This window comes from Liolophura sinensis, chromosome 7 (genome assembly GCF_032854445.1).
Source record: "Liolophura sinensis isolate JHLJ2023 chromosome 7, CUHK_Ljap_v2, whole genome shotgun sequence".
Lineage (NCBI taxonomy): Eukaryota > Metazoa > Mollusca > Polyplacophora > Chitonida > Chitonidae > Liolophura > Liolophura sinensis.
The window spans coordinates 25,056,009-25,076,599 of record NC_088301.1 but is presented as its reverse complement, the minus strand read 5'-3'; the positions used below and the strand labels follow the sequence as shown (position 1 = coordinate 25,076,599).

The 20,591-nt window shown below is 39.6% G+C and overlaps 1 protein-coding gene and 1 non-coding gene across 3 annotated transcripts in view; both read right to left on the bottom strand.

Moving 5' to 3' along the window:
• LOC135471280 (hillarin-like) overlaps positions 1-14,530 on the bottom strand; it is a 38,746-nt gene extending 24,216 nt beyond the window's left edge. The window contains exons 1-2 of one of the 2 annotated variants that reach the window (XM_064750446.1): positions 14,396-14,530; positions 12,789-13,653 (exon numbers count right to left, since the gene is read on the bottom strand). In XM_064750446.1, coding sequence (XP_064606516.1) covers positions 12,789-13,364 — 576 coding nt within the window. In that variant the 5' untranslated portion in view covers positions 13,365-13,653; positions 14,396-14,530. Of the gene's footprint in view, positions 1-12,788; positions 13,654-14,096; positions 14,206-14,395 lie in introns of those variants that run through there. The other variant, XM_064750447.1, reaches the window with a different exon arrangement.
• Positions 14,531-19,487: 4,957 nt separating this feature from the next.
• Positions 19,488-19,569, bottom strand: Trnal-aag (transfer RNA leucine (anticodon AAG)). Its single transcript has one exon. It is a non-coding gene; the product is annotated as a tRNA-Leu (tRNA).
• Positions 19,570-20,591: the final 1,022 nt, after the last annotated feature.

Sequence of the window (20,591 nt, the reverse complement as noted above, 5' to 3'; positions counted from 1 at the left end):
TTGAGTTGTCAGATTTCTCAAATGAATAAATGAAACTATGATACGATTCTGACTTTTGTTACCCTTATCCACTCAGAATCTGATGACAAGCGTCATATGTCGAAAAAAGATTTTTGGCCTGGTAAAATGTTTGAGACTTTTGTGCAAGGTCTGCACATGTAGAATAATGAGATATTTAACTTGAAAAGCAATCCAGCACTAAAAGTAATATTTTATAGCCTTTATATGTCTCTAAAATATTTTGGGGCTACATTTGATGGAAGATACGGTAAGGGAGAATGTATAGAGAGATTACCTGTCTATCTGCAAGATATACATGTTTCTAAAGGTATTTTCCATAATATTAAATCTTTTCAGGCATGCTCTGCTCGACCTATCCCCTTCAAATGTGTATAGAAATTAGCCAGCTATAGGGTTTTTGCTCACTAAAGATGTCTTAAAATCGCCTTGAGGAATCTGATAATAGGTCAGTGAGCTCGTGCTACCATGACCTCTATAGTCACGTGCTCGCCATTCGTGTGTCGAGTCAGAATCACGCATTCGTGCTATTATACACGGTATAAGTAACATTAAGAAACTCCTTCTTGCAAATATTCATGACTGACTACTGAATTACTTGCGCATGTGTAATGACAACTCGGTCGTTAATATACGCTTTTCTCAGCGTCTATTTCTGCATAGCGGTTAAATTGTTTTAAATATATGTTGGTATATGTGCAAACCTGATCGAATTACTTCTCTACTAAAGAAAGTATATTTGCGCTTTAATTTATTTATGTAGTTATTTATTTATTTGATTGGTGTTTCACGCCGTACTCAAAAATATTTCACTTATACGACGGCGGTCAGCATTATGGTGGGAGGAAACCGGGGAAATCGGCATGTTGCTGACAGACCTTCCCACTTACGGCTGGAGAGGAAGCCAGCATGAGTTGGACTTGAACTCACAAGGACCGTTTGCGCTTTAAAGGGTTCATGAAACGTAGCTGTTATTAAAGGCTAATTGTACATGTTAGTTAACTACAAAGGAATGAATGAAGCAACTATCTATCTTGAAATTACGAGGCCCTTTTCTATATATTTTTCGTTGGTATTCGGTAATTTCCGTAAGTGACGTCAGGTGCGCATCTGGGTGACTACGACACAAGATAGGTTAGATCGTATTATCACATTTCAACAGGCGCTTAAAGTTAAACACTTCCGCAACAATAACCACGCTGTCTCCTACTGTATCCATATGCTCCTGCTCAATGCATTCAGTTCTATCACATGCGCGTTTCGTTCGAATCATTTGACTCACAATGACTCAAGGGCCTGTCACCAATGCGTTTGCTACTGTTCAGTTTCCTCCCCGGTCTTTCCTTCATTTTCAAAGATCTTTGGACTTAATCGTTCTTATTCTTTGTCTACAAGATGTTCCGTATATTGCACTTCTATCAATGGATTCTGTCAATGTACTGTTTTGTTTGTCGCCTTGTTTTATTCCATTGTAGCACTTCGACGCGCTTACACAAAGCTCATGTTACTGGAACCTTGACGAACCACGTAAACACCTACAGGAAACGGACACACCAAAATCAACAATGGTTTCTGTTTTTTTCCCTCGTTTTTTCATAAGTATTCCGTGGTTAACCTATATCAAATCAAATTTTATGTATATACGTTTATCTAATCCCATCCTTGCCATTCTGACCTTGGTTAGAACCTTTATGTCGTCTCGGGGTTGATTCCACTCCTGGATAATGTGCTTTATGAAAGAAATACGTTGATTACAATTAAGCTGATTCCTCAAAACTCTTTTGTTCTATTTTATGCAACATCAAATGCTAGCCGTTCAGGGTTGTGTCAGTTGTTGTAGTTGGCACGGTAGGAATGCTTGTCTAGCTAGTCTGCATTGGCGGGATAGAAATGATCAGCAATGATATTTCATAAAACTTGAGCAATCGTATTTCATGCAAATAAGATGTTAATATATGGAAGGCATGAAATGTATTGCTTCAGTCAATCAACTTTCCGCATTCTATTAACAATATTATCTTTAACTGATATTTAGAATTTCTAGATGTTAGGGATACTTGAGTGCTGAAAATTGGCTCAGTGTGGGTTTCGAATCAGCGACCTCGGAGCCAAACACATTATTGCTGTTAACAGTCTAAACGGCATGCACCAATCTGAAACGGTCGATTTGATAATAGATGTAAGTGCATGGTACTGTCAACGCCCAGGTCAATCGTGTATGTAGACAGGTCAATAATATGTCATTGCAACGAGACTTGCGCATGGCACAGAGTTTGGAGACAAAGACCCCCGGATGCCGCATTCTTAACAACAGACAGAAGTGTCGAGAAACAAGGGCACAAAGCTTAAGACAACCGCGATGTAACAATGCTGATTCCAAGGTCAAACCCTTGTTATGTGCCGGACGCTGGGTTGTCCTATGTAACCTCCATTCTGAAGCCAACATCATCCTCACCACCTCTGCCGGATCAACATATCTGCACTATATTACCTCTGTGGCCAGACATAACCTTGATGGCTGTTGATTTTGGCAGAGGTTACACCGCAAACTTTCCTGTACGTGTTTGCTGTGTCGGCCTACGCCCACTCCCACAGCCTATAGTCTCTGCCGGCTTCGTGAACTTCGAGGAAGATACCGCTAGAGAGCCGGACAACGGCTAAATACCCTATAACTTGGCAACAATCGACAGTAAGATGTATCAACCGAGCCATCTGTGTCACCGTCATGTGCCAGGAGAAGACCGGTTAACTACACGCCAAGAGAACAACTTTCTCAGACGTTTCAAATTTGCTCGCGGAGTTTCTTCGCCCGCATCTCCAACCTTCGAGGTGTTTCACCGTGGCAAATGCAGCAAGCCAATGCAGCGGTCAAATCAGAGCTCCGAACATTTCCTCAACAGGACCTGCATTGATTTCCGTTATGGGGGGTAAACACGAAATTGCATGACACATTCCAGAGTGCTCTATAAACATAGGGTGACACTTGATGAATGCCCACAGCCCGTCGCTACCTGACAATCAGCCCATCACGTTTGGGAGTTTGGCTTCCCCTAGTTATAACAGTGTGTATCTACAAAGGATTGCAGCCCAAGATGGATAGGGTTATTAATATGTTCTAGATGACATGACCAAATGACTCAGAAGAGAATCATTCTGAAAGGAAAGCGAATGTTATAATTAATATAGTTCATTTGGCACTCGGCCTAACATTTCATTTCCAAACGATATCATTTTTCCTACGATATTCGTTTGTTCCATAATCAATTACGTATCTGTAACGTTAAAACACTTTATGCATGCGACGTTCGGTGGATTCCCAGCAATTTCCCACAAGCATGTTCCAAAGGTTAAACTGCACGACACATGTACACGTAAGTTTTCGTGTGTTTCACAGCGATTTGAGACGGGCATGTCCTAAACAGTAAATTCCTTAACACGTACACAACGACACGACTTAATTTTAAATTGAACTAATTTTTTTTCTTTATGCTTACGATTTGCATTTATCCTTGTGTACCAGTGTACCCATATAAGCTTGTCAATAATATGATAATGTATCAATAGGATTATCCTAATATTTATTTATTTATTTGATTGGTGTTTTACGCCGTACTCAAGAATATTTTACTTATACGACGGCAAGTTTTATTTATTTATTTATTAGATTGGTGTTTTACGCTGTAATCAGGAATATTTTACTTATATGACGGCGGCCAGCATTATGGTGGGAGGAAACCGGGCTCAGGAAACCCACGGCCATCCGCAGGTTGCTGGTATATCCTAATAAAGGCTTATGCATCTTTTGAGTGCGATGAATAGATGGACAATAAAGTAAATTACTGTCTGCCATTCCCTTTTATATATTGCACACGTTTTTATAGAAAATGAACAGTCACCTTGGACGATGCTCGTTCTAAAGGCATCGACCAAAAAGCAATCGTTTGCAAAATATGCACGTCTACGAAGTCTCTGGGAAAGACGAGTGGCTCTTTAAAATGCTACATTATAAGCGCCCCTACCCCCTCCCCCACCACTCCCGGGTAAAAAAAAAAAAAGAGGTAGAAAGGTCCAGAAGGAAAATTGATACATCGTGTTAACAGGTCGTGTCCTTCTGCTGAGCGAACAGTCAGGATGATTTATTATACTGTTAATGACATTCAAGAGTATATTATCCATATCTCATATCTCTATCAGCTGTCAGCTAATGGTATCGTCGTTAGCAAACAATCATGAGGTCATCGCGTAAAGGAGACACGAGCAGATAAAGCGACCAGGAGAAACGTAAGAAATACAAGATGATTGAAATGAGAAGTCATAAGAGATATTTTCATTGTTGATGAGAGATGAGATTCAAAGGGGTATGGAAGCTGATATCATGAACCGCTCTCTATTACAACACTGTAATCTATTGTTATTTATTTATTTATTTATTTGATTGGTGTTTTACGCCGTACTCAAGAATATTTCACTTATACGACGGTAGCCGGCACAGCCCGGGGGAAACCCACGACCCTCTGTAGGTTGCTGACAGACCTTCCCACGTACGGCCGAAGAGGAAGCCGGCATGAGCTGGACTTGAACTCACAGCGACCGCATTTGTGAGAAACTCCTGGGTCATTGCGCTGCGCTAGCGCGCTAACCAACTACATGTATTCTGTTAGTTAACATGATCCTATGTTTTTTGGAGAAGTGATAGATTATATGATTGCATCAGAATGTCATGGAGAAAACAATAGTCCGTTGCAAATGCAGTCTTGCAAAAGCCCCAACACTTTATGGGTGCATACAATTGAGGGACATCTGTTTTTCTACAGCTTCGGCAACTCGTAACTAGAAGACTTAGACAGAAATAAATATTTTCACTTCGTTACAATAACTGTACTTTTATACTTGTCACGATGCCCGGAGTAAAAAGTGTTTTATTGTTCTTTTTTTCTGACGAAGATTTTACGACAATCTGTAACGGATTACGACATTTAATTAGCCAATCAGCGTTGACTCCTTAAGCCTTTTTTGGCGGGAAAATAACTGGAGGAATTTTTGGACACCATTCCGAGAATATTTTGTTACGTAACAGCTGTAGGCCTATAACGGGAATTAGCTAAATACGCAAGCGGTACAGAGTTTACTGTATATCCTAAATTGGTATCCCAAGTTATCCGATTTTTTTCTTTACATTCTACCACAGTATACCACAGTGTATATTTAAGTTCTTAGGGTAACCACATAAAAGAGGTCGTGGGAACACTGCTTGGGGCAGAAAATAACACGTACATCCCGTTACTCGCAGTGCTGCCTGTCTAGGTAACTGCAATGTACATGTGGAGTGGGGGTTTTGTTGCGGTCATATCAGTGTTCTAAACGTTAGATTGTGTGTGTGTGTTTAACGTGCGCATAAGACGTAAGCCCTGTTATGAAAGCCACGGTAGGCCGCTAGACAAACTATTACACAAAAAAGCAAGGTGAATTTGGCGTGAAAGCGGCAACCCTTAGTTCCCCAGCTCCGCGACAAAGGCTAGTTCCGATTAATTAGAGGGTGCGTGTAAAGCTAGGTAGGTGAATGCTGCAATGTTTGTGTGGTCGGATATATTTATAGCACCTGTATAACGACATTCTGCAGTAGTAAGTAAATAGCCTATATACCGCTATATATCGGCCATCTAATATGGCAAGTTTCTTGGGAGGAAACTTAGCGACTCTGTTTACAGTTTAAATCCATGTTCTGTTTCAGTTGACTTAAATGCCAGCAACAAAGGCCGGTGGTTTACTCAGATCGGAGATCGATGGTTTACTTAGGTCGGTGGTTGGTGATCGGTGGTTTATTAACGTCGGTGTTTTTCTAATGTCGGTGTTTGGTGGTCGATGGTTTACTGTGATCGGTGGTTTACAAAGATCGGTTGTTTATTAAGATCGGTGGTGTATTAAGGTTGGTGGTTTTCTAATGTCGGTGGTTGGTGGTTTACAAAGGTCGGTGGTCAGTGGTTTACTAAGATCGGAGGTCGGTCGTTTACTGAGATCGGTGGTGTACTAAAGTGGGTGGTTTACTGAGGTCGGTGATTTACTAATGATTCCCCAATTTCGTCCACGCATAAAACATACCAGTGACATATTTTTGAGTAGAGAGTTAAACCCCAGTCAAATGCATTATATACGTGACTGATGTGCTCAAGAATTCTTCACTTTTATGATAGAGGTCAAATTTACAGGGGCGGAGGAAACAGCAGTTCTCATGCAGAGTAAACCACCGTTGTCCACGTCTCCTACAAAAATCTTGGTCCGTCAGCAACCTGCGGATGGTTATGGGTTTACTCGGGCTCTGCCCGGTTTCCTCCCACCATAATGCTTGCCGCCGTCGTATAAGTGAAATATTCTTGAGTACGGCGTAAAACACCAATCAAAGAAATAAATAAATACAACTCTTCGCCCACTGCATGTCCAAGATAAATAAATGAATGCCAGATAATTTGTATTATAACATGATGAATACTGAAGTCAGGTTCTTGTCGATCACTTATCCTAGAAATGTATTAACAGTGATCATAGGCGGATTGATACATGCTTAGAGGAACAAGCAATTTGACTCCATCTAAAAAAGACGCCAAGGCCATTGACAAACTTGAATAGACGCAGATCGAGGTCTTCCAGGATCTGATATATACAGGCCAATATAAGATTGAATATATCAAATCATGCGTGGATATATATATATACACACACAGTGTTAGACGAATAAAGCTATACAGCGTCTGATGAATATGGATGTCGGACATATTCAAATGATACCCTCTGACGGCGTGCATATATCTGTCACCAAAGCATTGCTCAACACTCTCCACAATTCGAAGAGCCCTCCTTGACCTGTTAAGTCTTGGATATTTTTAAAGATCAATATATTCATAGATTATAGCGAAAAAGTGGGCAAACTGCGGTAAATACAGAATGTACATTCAGTTAAAAACAACATGGCAGAATACATCTGAATAGACATGCAGTATAGTGTCATGACGTAATGGCTTGTCATGACGTCATGGCTGGTCATACTCAAGTGGTGGATTACTCATTAAACTAAATATATATGACACTGGCATGACCTGTGAAAGATGCTGATGTACCTGTGTAGTATATCATCGCATTTAGGTAAAACCAGTGTGACCTAGACCCTTCTCAAAAAGTATAGATACCCAGTGACGACGACGTAATTAGGGCATACTAGTGACGTAATAGGCCTACCAACAACATTGGTAATCACGGTAGTTACGGCCATGGTAATTACCAGCTAGCAGCGTTACAAGCCGTAGCGTGAGGCCCAAGCAGAGTGCGACGCTATACTGATTAAGGTGCGGCTGGAAAAAATGGGCGATACATCAATGTCCTACGATGTACATACAGCATTAATCAAGAAGGTGGCTTTTACCCATAACCATTCACTCGATCTATAAGCAATCGATCTAAATGTCCAGCGGCCAATTTGCAGGAAGTTTTTTTTGTATACTTAATTAGCTGTCCATATTGACCATATGACAAAATGGAATTTCGACAATAATTAATGGAATGTGCCAGATTGAAATGCAATAGAAATGAAATAGAACCATTCAATGCAAATAGAACAAATTACACCTTCCAACAATGTGCAGCATTGAAATTATGGTAAAAAAAAGTACTGATACAGTAAAATCCTTTCAAGTGGTATAAGTAATAATGCCTAATAATGCCTAATAATTCGCATCGTTTTGTCTATGAGAATGTGACCAGATGCTGTAAATTTAGACTTCATTTAATGTCAATAATATTTTTTTCTATTCATATATCTGATGGGTGCTTCACGTCTTCTTCAAGATTATTTTATTTAGACGACGGCTGAGGAAAAGGAGTAAACTGGGCTGCGCCTGTAGGAAACCCATTCCTTTCGCGACAGACACTCAGCCTACAAACCTCCTGGCATATAGAACATCACAGTCATGTCATTAAAAGTTTCTCTTTAAGGACAACTATATATGTACTTGCACATGTATAATGTAAGCCATAGCTAATGAGCCACGTGGACGCGTTTCGCCGCGCTTGAACATCATTGCATGCATATATACCGACTAATTTATAAGAACGTGGACCTTGGATATATTTACAAAGCCACAAGCTTTATTTCGCGCTTAATTCTCTTTCAATGTTTCAAATGTTAGTAAATATCCTTAAACAAAGTTTTCTAGAGAGGAGACACAAGAAGTGTCACATCCATAAACGTTTCAAGAGCATGTTATGTCCCGATACTAGCTAAACATTGTAACGGTACAGTTTAAAATGCATCTTGTTTCATAGATGTTTCAGACAGGTAAATTATCCCGTGCGCTACGGATTGGCTACATGATCGATGTGCACTTGACTAGAAGCTGTTACCTGCTCAGCGCACGTTAACGGTGGCCACATTTACACCTGCACAGCCAACACCTTATGTTACTATGCATATTATTAAGTAGCAGCACGTGGGAACCATAGCGACGATATAAATGTTAAGATATATGTGTGGCTAAATCAATAATGTTAAATATTTAATGGCGTACTAACACTTGGCATATTGACTTCTTTATTTAGAAATTGGAGAGAAATGGCAATATAGGGCTTAGGTCAACATCTCGTTTAATATCATAAATTTAAAGTCATCATGACCCGGATTATATTTGTCTCGATTTTTTTTTAGAAAAAGGTTTAGTTGGAATATTCTCATATCACACATATCAGTATATGTAAGTTAACCTATATATACTTATGATATCGTGACATTTGATATTCTTTTATATAATGTCTGACAGTCTTTTATATCATGTCACACGTTCTGCTAAGACCTACAGGGAGACTATAATTTTTTCTCCGGTATACATTTATGTATTGGGATAAAATGCATTAGTATATTATTCATACTGCTTGAAAGCAGCCTTTATATATATATATATATATATATATGTATATATATATATATATATATATATATATATATATATATATATATATATATATACAAGTATAAAATAAAATAATAATACTTGCTCGAATCCAACGCTAAACAGTGCTAAAATAGCGCTTGCAATGGAAACAGTGCTGGCAAAGGAAACAGTGCTGGCAAAGGAAACAGTGCTTGCAAAGGAAACAGTGCTGAAACAGTTTTTTGCAAAGGAAACAGTGCTGAAACAGTGCTTGCAAACGAAAGACAAAAGGTTTCCGTTAACATTGTGCACAGAACAGCAACTCGATTATCACAGCGTAGTAATGATGGGAGAATGATACGGTAAGTAAATCTAAATTAAAAGAGTGACAAGACACAATTCTGGCCTCAGAAAAATACACGTATTGTCTCGTTGGAAATTGGGCTTAAATATGTCTCTAACAAAGAACTGTTTTGTTAAAGAATTCTTTAACGTTAAAGGTATAGTTTAGGCCAACATGTATCCTAGTTACACAGTATTGTTTATTAGACATTTGCAGTTTTAGCACTATTTTTGTACCTTTCTTTCTGAATGGGTACTTCAAAGGTACGTCATTAATTCTTGCCATTCGTGTTGGCCTTTACCCATGTGTTGCTCAGGTTTTGGTGATCGCTATCGGCTCAATGAATCCAATTAACCATAATAAAAACAACCCCACAAGATAAGGTATGTAAATGAAGGCTTGTAATTAAGTGGTATTTTAAGGGAGAATCAAACGTTATAAAAAAGTGATGAGCTATAAAGCGTACACTGAGGTAAATTGTTTGTAAAACTGATAAGCTATATGACATCATATTTCGCATTGCAACACGACAAAATCATCGAAAGAATTTCCAGATTTGGGCACTATAGGAAAAGTCTGGACTTGAATCCAACATGCCCGGTAGAGGGGAGAGAGGTGTTGTAGGGGTTTGGGGAGATGGGGGTTTGAGGAGAATGGGGTTTGGGGAGATGGAGGTTTGAGGAGATGGGGATTTGGGGAGGTGGGGGCATGGGGAGGTGGGGGCATGGGGAGGTGGGGGCATGGGGAAGGTGGGGGGGATGTTGCTAGTGGACCTCTTGAATACCCCGTGCCTTGACCATTGTATTTGACACCTGGGCATTGCGGCCCAAGCCTGTTTACAAACATGTCTTAAGCATGGGCTTAGTATTTTTCTACTGCCTTGTCAATCTGCGCGGAAGCGGGCTGAAAAGGCTGGAACCTGCACATGAGGAATGCTGAACCGTCAAAAGAGGGCCAACTCAAACACAGGCCATTGTCTGATTTCTTTAGCTCGGTTCTTACCTGCCTTGGAAACTCGGGCCGTCTTCACCGATGTGTTTATTTGTCAAATTTTAACGTTTGAGAATTTTTTTTTTCTTTTCACTTTTCATTCTCCCGTTAGACAAAGCTACTTTTATAGAATCGGGAAGCAGATGTATATGTGTGTGTGTGTGTGTGTGTGTGTGTGTGTGTGTGTGTGTGTGTGTGTGTGTGTGTGTGTGTGTGTATATATATATATATATATATATATATATATATATATATATATATATATATATATATATATATATATATATATATATATATCGAGAGCTTCCCAGGAATGTGACATTTTTAATGTCAGAAAAATGTGGTTTATTTGATAAAATCGTGTTTCCGGAGAAGTATATATTTTTTGATTTTTACCACTTTTTTGTCGTTAATAATGTAGTCTTGTTCGAGCGCTATTCATATGAAATATGTAAAGCAATTCTGTACATTGTAACTTCGTTACTAAGCTTCTATGCAATATTTTTCATAAAAGAACAACGATGACGACCACAATGAAGGTAAGAGCACTTCAGCGGATTAATGATCCGTAAACCATAGCTCTGAAACATTTGTTTAAAACATCTCTAAAAGTCTTACTGAGTTGAATAAGCGTGATTTTACGGGTGTGAGATGAAAACTGACAACAAACTGTCAACTGACTTGACGCAGACCATTGTTTGCCTACCTAATAATGGAACGCCTCCTCCATTACGGCAGAGAACGCATACAGAAAAAATACGACACCTTTCAGTTACCTCCTAACTACAGCGAGCTCTCTGATGAGCTATTTTTTCAGTATTTGTTAGTGTCCTACTGTTAGCTGGAACGAGCCCTATATATATAAACTATATTTCTTCATGTCACGAGGCCACGGCATTCCTGACGCAACTCGGACCTCACAGAAAGCAGGCGCTTATCGCCTTGAGCTTGAAAGGATACAAATGTCCACAAAGAACGACAAAAGCATTATGCCGAGAAACAATGGGCCAAAGTGCAACGGTTTTTGCTCTATTCCCTCGGGGTGTTGTAGGTACTTACAGGCCTGAACATGTTTTACATACCTTTTATGTACAAGAAATTAGTACATATACTTCACATAGGCGAGTCAGAAATATATTTGATCATTACACGTCTGGGTTGCCATGTACACAAATACATGAATAAGAAACGTAGGGTTACGAGATGCAATATATAAACGCGGACATTGAATCGATTCTTGGCTAAGTTAGTATATTGTACTACACCCGGCCCTACATTGAGTATAACACGCATATGATCGAACCTCACAAGGGTACCGGTATAACGTAACTTTCTGCTAACGAAGACGCACTTAGAGCAGTGACTAGTAGTCATCACCAAGGTCAACTTTTTTGTCACCAGTCAATTGCTTGTCCCATGTAATGTCTTTTTAATTTATTCGTCCACAAACAAAACATATACAAATGAAAAGACAATTGCAAAGAGAGATACTGACAAATGTGAGATCATAATGTAAAGACTGAATGCAGAAGCGATACAGCATGATAAATGTGAGATAATGTCAAAACTGAATAGAAAACAGCAATACACAATGATAAATGTGAAATAATGTCCAGACTGAATGCAAAACAGCGACACACAATGATAAATCTGAGACAATGTCCAGACTGAATGCAAGACAGCGATACTATTAAACGTGGGCCTGAAATTCATGTAAGACGAAACCACGTTTTAGAGTGCGATTTACATGCTGTCACTTATCAGATCGCGTCCTCGTGTCTGTTAAATCATTTTCAAGAAAATGCGAGTTAGGGAACGGGATTTTGCAATGAACGAACTGTATTCATATATGTGAGATAATGTAAAGACAGAACGCAGACAGCTGTATTGACAAATGCGAGACAATGGTAAAAATATAAGAACACTCGTAAAGACAGTTATTATTGGATCGAAACTGGCTAATGTTCATAAATGTAAGACGGTGTCAAAATCTGTAGAAGATGGCAGCGAAAGGCAATTGTAGAGGGACCGTTGTTAAATGTAATAGGAGTTATCTATAATGTTGATACTTACAAACGGACATTTGTATATACAAGGCTCTACTGGAGAAATAATGTTTTGCAATGACAGCTTTGCAAAAACACATTTACAAAGGGTGACACTCGCATTTGACTTTTGTAATGAGTACATATAAATATATAATTATTAATTTAATTGTTTACGCAGTTCTTAAGAATACATATGTATTTCATTTTTATGACAGATGTCTGGCTGAGAGGTGGTGGGAACAGGTTAAGGAGCTATGATGTATGGTGATGAGGGTAGGGGTGGTGAGGGTAGGGCTGGCGGATGGGTGAGCCATTGCCCCTAATCTGGTGGCAAACAAATCCCCTGACCAAAACCTGCAAACCTGAAATTGATGCATTCGTGCACGTGAGACATACTCGATCAACCACTCGGCCAGCGAGAGATTTTTTGTTTATTTTTATAATGGTAGCTTTGGGTTTAAAACAGATACTCACGATGTGGGCAGGATAGTGATGCTTATCGAAGTTCTTCTGGTATCTCTTCTGTAGCGCTTGCGCGTGCAGCGCCCCCTGTATGTGAAGAGCGCTGGCGTCGATCTGGGCGCGATGTTTTCCCGAGTTTTGCTCGTTCAGTAGGTTACCTGCCCTTGGGGCGTTCATGGCCTGTTTAATGCCCATAGCACTGGCGTCCATGTGCGGTCTGCTTTGCTCATTTGACTTGGTGTAGCCTTTGCGGAAATCCTTCTGAATGTCCACAGCACTCTTAATGGCTAGCGCCTTATTGTCCAGTCTGACAGCCCCCACCCTGGGGTGATGGGTAAGGCAGTACACCTCGTTGTCCTCTGTGTCCGTTTGGCTTGACCAGCAGGTTTTCATCGTCAAAAACTGACCACACTCAAAACATCGAAAACACGTGGAATGAAACACCACCCCGTTAATGGGTCCGATTTTTTCGTATTGGTAAACATTTTCCTTACACCGATGACACTTTTTGTCGTCTCTGTAAGGCTGGAATAGGTAGCCCAGACGATTCTTGCCTCTTTCGGCTTGAGCCTCCTCCACTGTCGCCATGTTGGAGGTAATTTCTCACAAGCCCAACAGAACACTTAACCCGGTATGAAACACTGAGCCGGGTAAACACTGGGCCTACCAAAGACTGAGCCAGGTAAACGCTGACGGCGGTGAACAATGAGAACTCTGAAGTGTTGAGCACAGTAAAAAGGCTGGAATAGGTTATTTTGAGCTGACAGCCCAAGCAATAATTTCAGACAGGTATTTCACCAGTGACCTCACACCTATACAAAGCTCCTCACAATACATCCACCGCCCTCTAGGGACCCTCTAGTGACATCTTCATAGTCTGGAGGAACAGAAGGTGATAGAAATAAATAGAGACGGAGGTTTTGAAATAAGGTCAAACATAATAAAGCAGCATGATTTTACAGCCGTTGGAATGTGGGCCTGCCGGTGAATCAAACGTACAGGTTATGAGCAGAGAGAACACCTGTGAACAAATATATGTTTTCTTTTGAAATTTAGTAGAGCAGAAAGATTTGTACCTATGGCTGCCAAAAACCGCACACAGTAGTCCTGATCTGTTACAACACATTCTGTCATCCGCTATGTTTGTCGTTTTATGACTGCATGTAGACGACCGACCCAACCAACGCTTGCTGCCTGGGGAAGTGCAGATTTTTTTCTTTGGCTTCTTAAAAATCGACCAAATTAGATCATACTTCTTAATCTCAAGCATTTAAACACCGACTGTGTGTAGAGCTTTTAGGTAGGCAGCCCTTGACTTACCTATATACTTGCCTAAGACTTCCTTGATTAGCTATGGTAAATACGTACACAATATTTGCTCTCTTTACGCTATTTTGCTCTATACATGTATCAGAATAAACAGCTTTGAAGACCATGTTGCCCCACAAAAACAGGTAATATTACAGAGCTGCCCGTCCGCTCTGGGCTTCATACTTGCCCAAGTAAGAATTGCTCGATTAGCTCTTGTGTATAGTTACGAGGCGCTGCACTACCTGACAAGTCAGGCACGCGGATCGAGTTAAGGACATTGAAAGGTAAGTTATGCTTGAAATATTTACCTTAAAAATCATGCAAGCCCAGGTGAGAAACGATAGTGATGTTGTTACCTGTGACAAGGACAGGTAAAACAGAACGTGATCCTAGCGTTACCCCGATGCGTGCACCAGGCCCACTCTCCGCTACGTCTCTCTTTGAGTCCTCGCGAGGATATTTCTGCCCCGCGATGAATGGTTTATGGGAACGGTTCACCATGACGAGAAGGCCGGGGGGCGCAGGTATAGAAACAGGTAGGTCCATTTGTCACAACGATCGAGGCTCTCTTGGGGTGGTCCTCAGGTGAGGCAAGCAGCGGCTGTGAATTTGAGTATTTTTCTGCGTATTTTGTCACTGCATGGTTTGCGCTATAGTTTGGTGGGATCGTTTAACCCTTATATGTTAACTATTTGGGGACGAACTGCTGCATCTATAAGAAATACGGATATTTGTAGACGACTTAAGCAAATGAATAAGGAAATTGCAGAATCGACGTGGAACCCTCAAAACCACATTGGCAATATCCCCATCTATTAATATCGGATTAGTTGGAGTTAGGCGTGATATATGTGCAGTTACATGGCAGTGAAAATGAAAACAGTATCCCGTAATTGTGAGGTCTTACTGCATATTTCTCGGTGAATTAATGACCAGGGATATAGAAATGTTTGCAAGGTATTACGAAATATTTATTTAGCATGCATGGGCCAAACAAACACACCAAAAAAATAAGCCACGAAGTAGGAGGCATGACACACACATCGCCATTTTGACGAGAAAACTCCATTAACAATATTGTTGATTGATTTTTGATTAGACTTTTTTTATTTATTCTCAGCAAGTGATATTGTATGTTTGAAAAAAATATATCTGTACGAGGTATTAAGGGATTCGGATCCTCTGTATATATACATGGCCTGATACCATTCATATGTACATGTGAAAACAGTATTACGTACATGACTGGCAACAATATATTATAAAAGCGAGGATTTTTAATCGGATGGCTCCTAGGGCGCTCGGATGAAGTCAATGTGGTTAACCAAAAACTGCTTCATCGGGATAAAATATCATGTTATAGCCGAGGTACAGGTAAACAAAATTTGACCTTACAATACAGCTTCATTTGACAATTTGCACGCGTCATCGTAGGGAAAACTGTTGTGTAATGTTATTGTCTTCGCTTTTTCGATTTATTTATTTATTTATTTTAGCGGACATAACTGCTGACATGTATTTCCCGATGTTATAAGAGACCCTGGTGAGTTTACCGCAAGTATTTCTTACACCTTACAGGATGTGCTTCAGTCGCCATATTGGACATCACAGAGAAGTTTTCAGTCTGTTTCTTAACAGACGAGTAGACCGTTGTGACAGTTAAGAGCGACAGTTTTTTTACAATGAACCAACGATCTGCGAGCACCCTTCAAATTTAATTAAATGTTGTTTAAGGACACATTCAATATTTTTTCCATGGGAAGATCTGTAATGAACCTGCTGGTGATCGTGGGTTTCCTTTGGGTTCTGTCCGGCTTCCGCCCACCATAATGTTGGCCTCCGTCGTATAAGTGAAATATTCTTAAGTACGGTGTAAAACACCAATCAAACACATCAAATAAATCAATCCTTTTTCGATTATACGATCTCGGTGATTTTTATGGGTAGAGGAAATCGGGGTGCCAGGAGTATAATTTCTGCACCTACTTTGAAGATCTGTAATGAACCTGCTGGTGATCGTGGGTTTCCTTCGGGTTCTGTCCGGCTTCCTCCCACCATAATGTTGGCCTCCGCCGTAAAAAGGGAACTTTTCTTGAGTACAGCGTAAAACACAAATCAAACACATCAAATAAATCAATCATTTTTCGATTATACGATCTCGGTGATTTTTATGGGTAGTGGAAATCGAAGTGCCAGGAGTATAATTTCTGCACCCACTTTTGGCAAGCTACAACAAACCCCTATTAATAGTGAGAACGAGGAAATGTATACCACAAAAAAACACACACAAAAAAAACCTATGGAACCACAAAAAAATGGATAAGTTAATTTCGATAATTGTTTTATGCATCAAAAAGGTGTCGTATGCCTTGCGGGTTATAGGCTCTACTTTTATTGAGGTATGGTCTGAGTTGTCTGATATGACAAGTATATGCAATAGACAGAACCAAGACATAGTTTTAAAATCAAAATTATAGAAGGCTATATATATCGACAAATAAAATCCAGAAAAAAATGACTTTTCTCCTATTAAAGCCCTGGTAAGAATTTGCCTTGTTTTCCATGCTTGTAGATTCTGAAGAGGGAGGTCAGTAGAACAGCCGGCCCACGTCCGTTACTGATTGATGCTTTGATCTGGTTCGAAATAACCTTAGTATGCATGTTATAACAAGACATGGAGGCGCTCTTTCGAATGAATCCATGAATGGTTACGACTTATAGGTGGTATTTCATGCACATCGGGCCGAGCATTCTTTGGAGGCAAATGTTCAAGGCACGGCGATTTGGGCATGTATATATAGGCCTGTACATATATATATATCTGTCGCACGTCTTGTGTTCTGTCAAAATGGGGCGCGCTCACGACAGCTGTTATTGTAAGAAAGTCACTGATCCTAAAAATAACTGCTAGGTGAGCCGATGATGCGGGACGCTGATATTGGCACAAATTTCAAAAATTCGTTCAACAGTTCTTTAAAAAAATTCACTGACCAAATCAGAAAGTTGATATAATAATAAACATGCACATTTTGCATAACAAAAATAAACACACACAAAACAAACAAACAAACAAAAAAAACAACAACAAAAAACAAAAACAACAACCCCATATAGTATATAAGGGCGGTAAAAATAACACATGAAACAAACCTGATGCGAAGTAAGAGAGCATTGTGACTCATGGACACACTAAGTAGTCAGATATGCAAGTTTTTCTGTGTGTGTCATCTTTTGCTTTTCAGTTCGCTCAGACAAAGAGACAATTTGCTACAAAACACGGCATTGTGACGACCAACCGTGAAAAGAGATCTTAGCTGTATACCGTAACAATGGTATCACTGAAGCATTATATCGATCGTGGCATTCAATGGCTAAAAAAAACCTCACCATATGTTTAGTTTTTGATTATTTCTCATTGTTCGTCTACAAAACCAGGGCAAGTTCAAGTTATCAAGAGATCTCTACAGCAAATTCTCATATGATATTAATGCTCGACAACAGCTTTTCGCAAACAACGTGATAAAATAGGATTGAACAAACCATGAGAAGCATATGGCATATTATAAAAATAAGGCGTAGAAACACATTAGTTAGCAATTTTTCTCGGTATATCAAAATTGCGATCATAGGCCTATGTATATATATATATATAGACCTACATGTGAATAACTTGTACAATTTCGCCACATCAGGGTGTATACATTTATTTATTTACCCCAGCTACGTTTCCCCATACTTATTGTTTCCCCATACTTTTAAATCAAGGTTCGCAACGTATTTAGCCCTTTCACCTTTATCTGACCCAAATTCGACTTGAAACTAACCAGACAAATGGCTTCTGTTGGAATGAAGCTGTGTAACAGTGCCATACACAGGCGTTTCAACACTTTCTTATGAATATACATGATCGGTGAACCAAATTTCTTTTAAGCTATTCATTGCAAAAGCAAATGGCGTTAACAGCGTGGCGCTTTGAATCAGAACGTTGAGTAGATCGACTTGTAATTTTTTAATATAACTGAAATTTTGTTACTGTTAAGTTCATTCATTCATTTGTCTCCAAAGCGATGTCGTGTGTTCGAATCCAGCTGTGGTTTTAGCCACATTTTTTCTAGGCCCTCTCATATATTTCCTCCAGATCCTGTCACAGCTAGATTTCCTCCAGGCCCTTTCACAAGTTTTCTTCCTACCCTGTCACAGATATCTTCCAGACACAGTCGCAGACTTCTTCCAGACCTTGTAACAGCTAGGATCCCTCCAGAACCTAACACAAATTTCCTCCAGACCTTGTAACAGCTAGTTTTCCTCCAGACCATGGAACAGGTTTTCTCCATACCTTGTCACGGATTTCTGTCGAACATTTCATCCACAACCTGTCATAGCTTTCATTCAGGCCATGTTGCAGATATCCTACAGACACTGTCGCGGGTTTCCTTCCCCTATGTATACTCGCCATTTAACTGAAACACGGTACACCTGAAGCAAAGAACCGAAAGCCAAAGGAACATACATACAATCTTTATACTATGATTTAAACGGCTTATCAAGCTGTTTATCACTAGAGACAGTTAATCGATTTACACGAAAAATAACTTTTTACCGAAAAAAAATGTTTTTCACATTCATAGTCATATTTTTCACATAGAAAATCAATTTTTACGAGGAAATTAATTATATATATATATATATATATATATATATATATATATATATATATATATATATATATATATATATATATATATATAGTTTTGCCTATATGTATATATAACCACTCTAGTTACTCTTTTATTAAACCAAAATAAAAAAAACGCTAACGAAATCCGAGTTTACATGAAATAAGACTTCATAAAACCTGTTCGGCTTGACAGCAAAATGTTTTAACGCTACTAGCAATTAAAAAAAAATCCCACTAACAATGCGCTCAGAAAAAAAATACATAATGAGTTCCACTTTGTGTTTCCGAAAAACTATATAGTGACACTCCTTGAGCTATTAACCTGGAAAGCATGTTCCTCTCTATATACACAATATGCAAGTGGGTCATTATATGGCCTTTTCCCCAGCATATATCATGGGTATGTGTTTAGGAAAGCGTTTTAAGGTTTGTTGAAAGGAAGGACGATGTCCTAGTAGAAAAATAAAAAAAAAATGGAAAGTTTCCACACCAATGGAATTGCACATTGTGAAAATGGGGAAACATGTCTGTAAAATTTAACTGTAATAGAAAGTGAAATTCGCCCGTCTTACAGTGTAATGAACTATTGGAAAGAAGTCATCTGGTTGTTTTAGGATGTCAAATCATCTAATCTGAAAAGCTAACGCATGTGTACGATAGAAGGAAACAAAATACCATGCATAGAATAGACTTACTCATCAAAGCCAGTGAGGAAAATTTAATGGCAGCGGTGGGATTCGAACCCACGCCTCCGAAGAGACTGGTGCCTTAAACCAGCGCCTTAGACCGCTCGGCCACGCTACCAGGTGGCTAAAGGTGCCCCAAATAATAATATTTAAGGGTATTTTGTTGCTTACCATCTCTGTGTAGTCCTGTTGTAGACGTTTGGACGCTTGTTGGTCGAGCGTTTGCTACAAATACCGCTCAATAACCCGAATGGGTTCAGCACAGCGAACACTGATAACACAGTGACGTGTATTTAGGTCAAACTGCTATTCTTAGATAAAATACGATCCAAGGGACACTACTCTTGTAGGCTAAACACATAACCATCTTGGCGCATCCAATTGCATGTCTTTCTTTGTAATCAACTTATAGTGCACATTTCTGGGTTTTATGAATGAGATGTAGCAGGATCATACAGCAGAAGATACCAGATACCGATAAGTATACTTCTTCTTACACAGACCATATTTGATAAAAAAATTAATAGGCGTAGGCCAACATGTAGGCGCGAAGTTGGGGTAGGAGGTAAGGATGGGTGTCTACAGGATGCATATCATGTCCAATGTGCTGCACACCTAAAAATTAAACTGAACAAAAATTTGACCCGACACGTTGCTGAACTTCAACAGACTTTCAGTCCAGTGCGGTGAAAATTGCTCTGAGGTTTGTCATTTTCGAATTTATACAGGTTTTTTTTTATATTATTGTTTTGTTAATGTCCATAAATGGTGTTCACTGTGCTCTAAAGAATTACGAATATATTACGATTATTTATTTATTTATTTGATTGGTGTTTTACGCCGTACTCAAGAATATTTCACTTATGCGACGGCGGCCAGCATTATGGTGGGAGGAAACCGGGCAAGCCCGGGGGAAACCCACGACCATCCGCAGGTTGCTGCAAGACCTTCCCACGTGCAATATATTACGAAGGGGGCTGCATCAATTTATGGATGCGGGACACAAGGTGCGGGTTCAATCCCAGCCAAGCACAGGAAATTTGTAGATTTCCCCGTACTCACTGTTCGTGGGGTCTTGACAAGGCCTACATAGGCCTACAGCGGTCGACATCGTTCATGTGGTGCTGGCGCATTCTAACG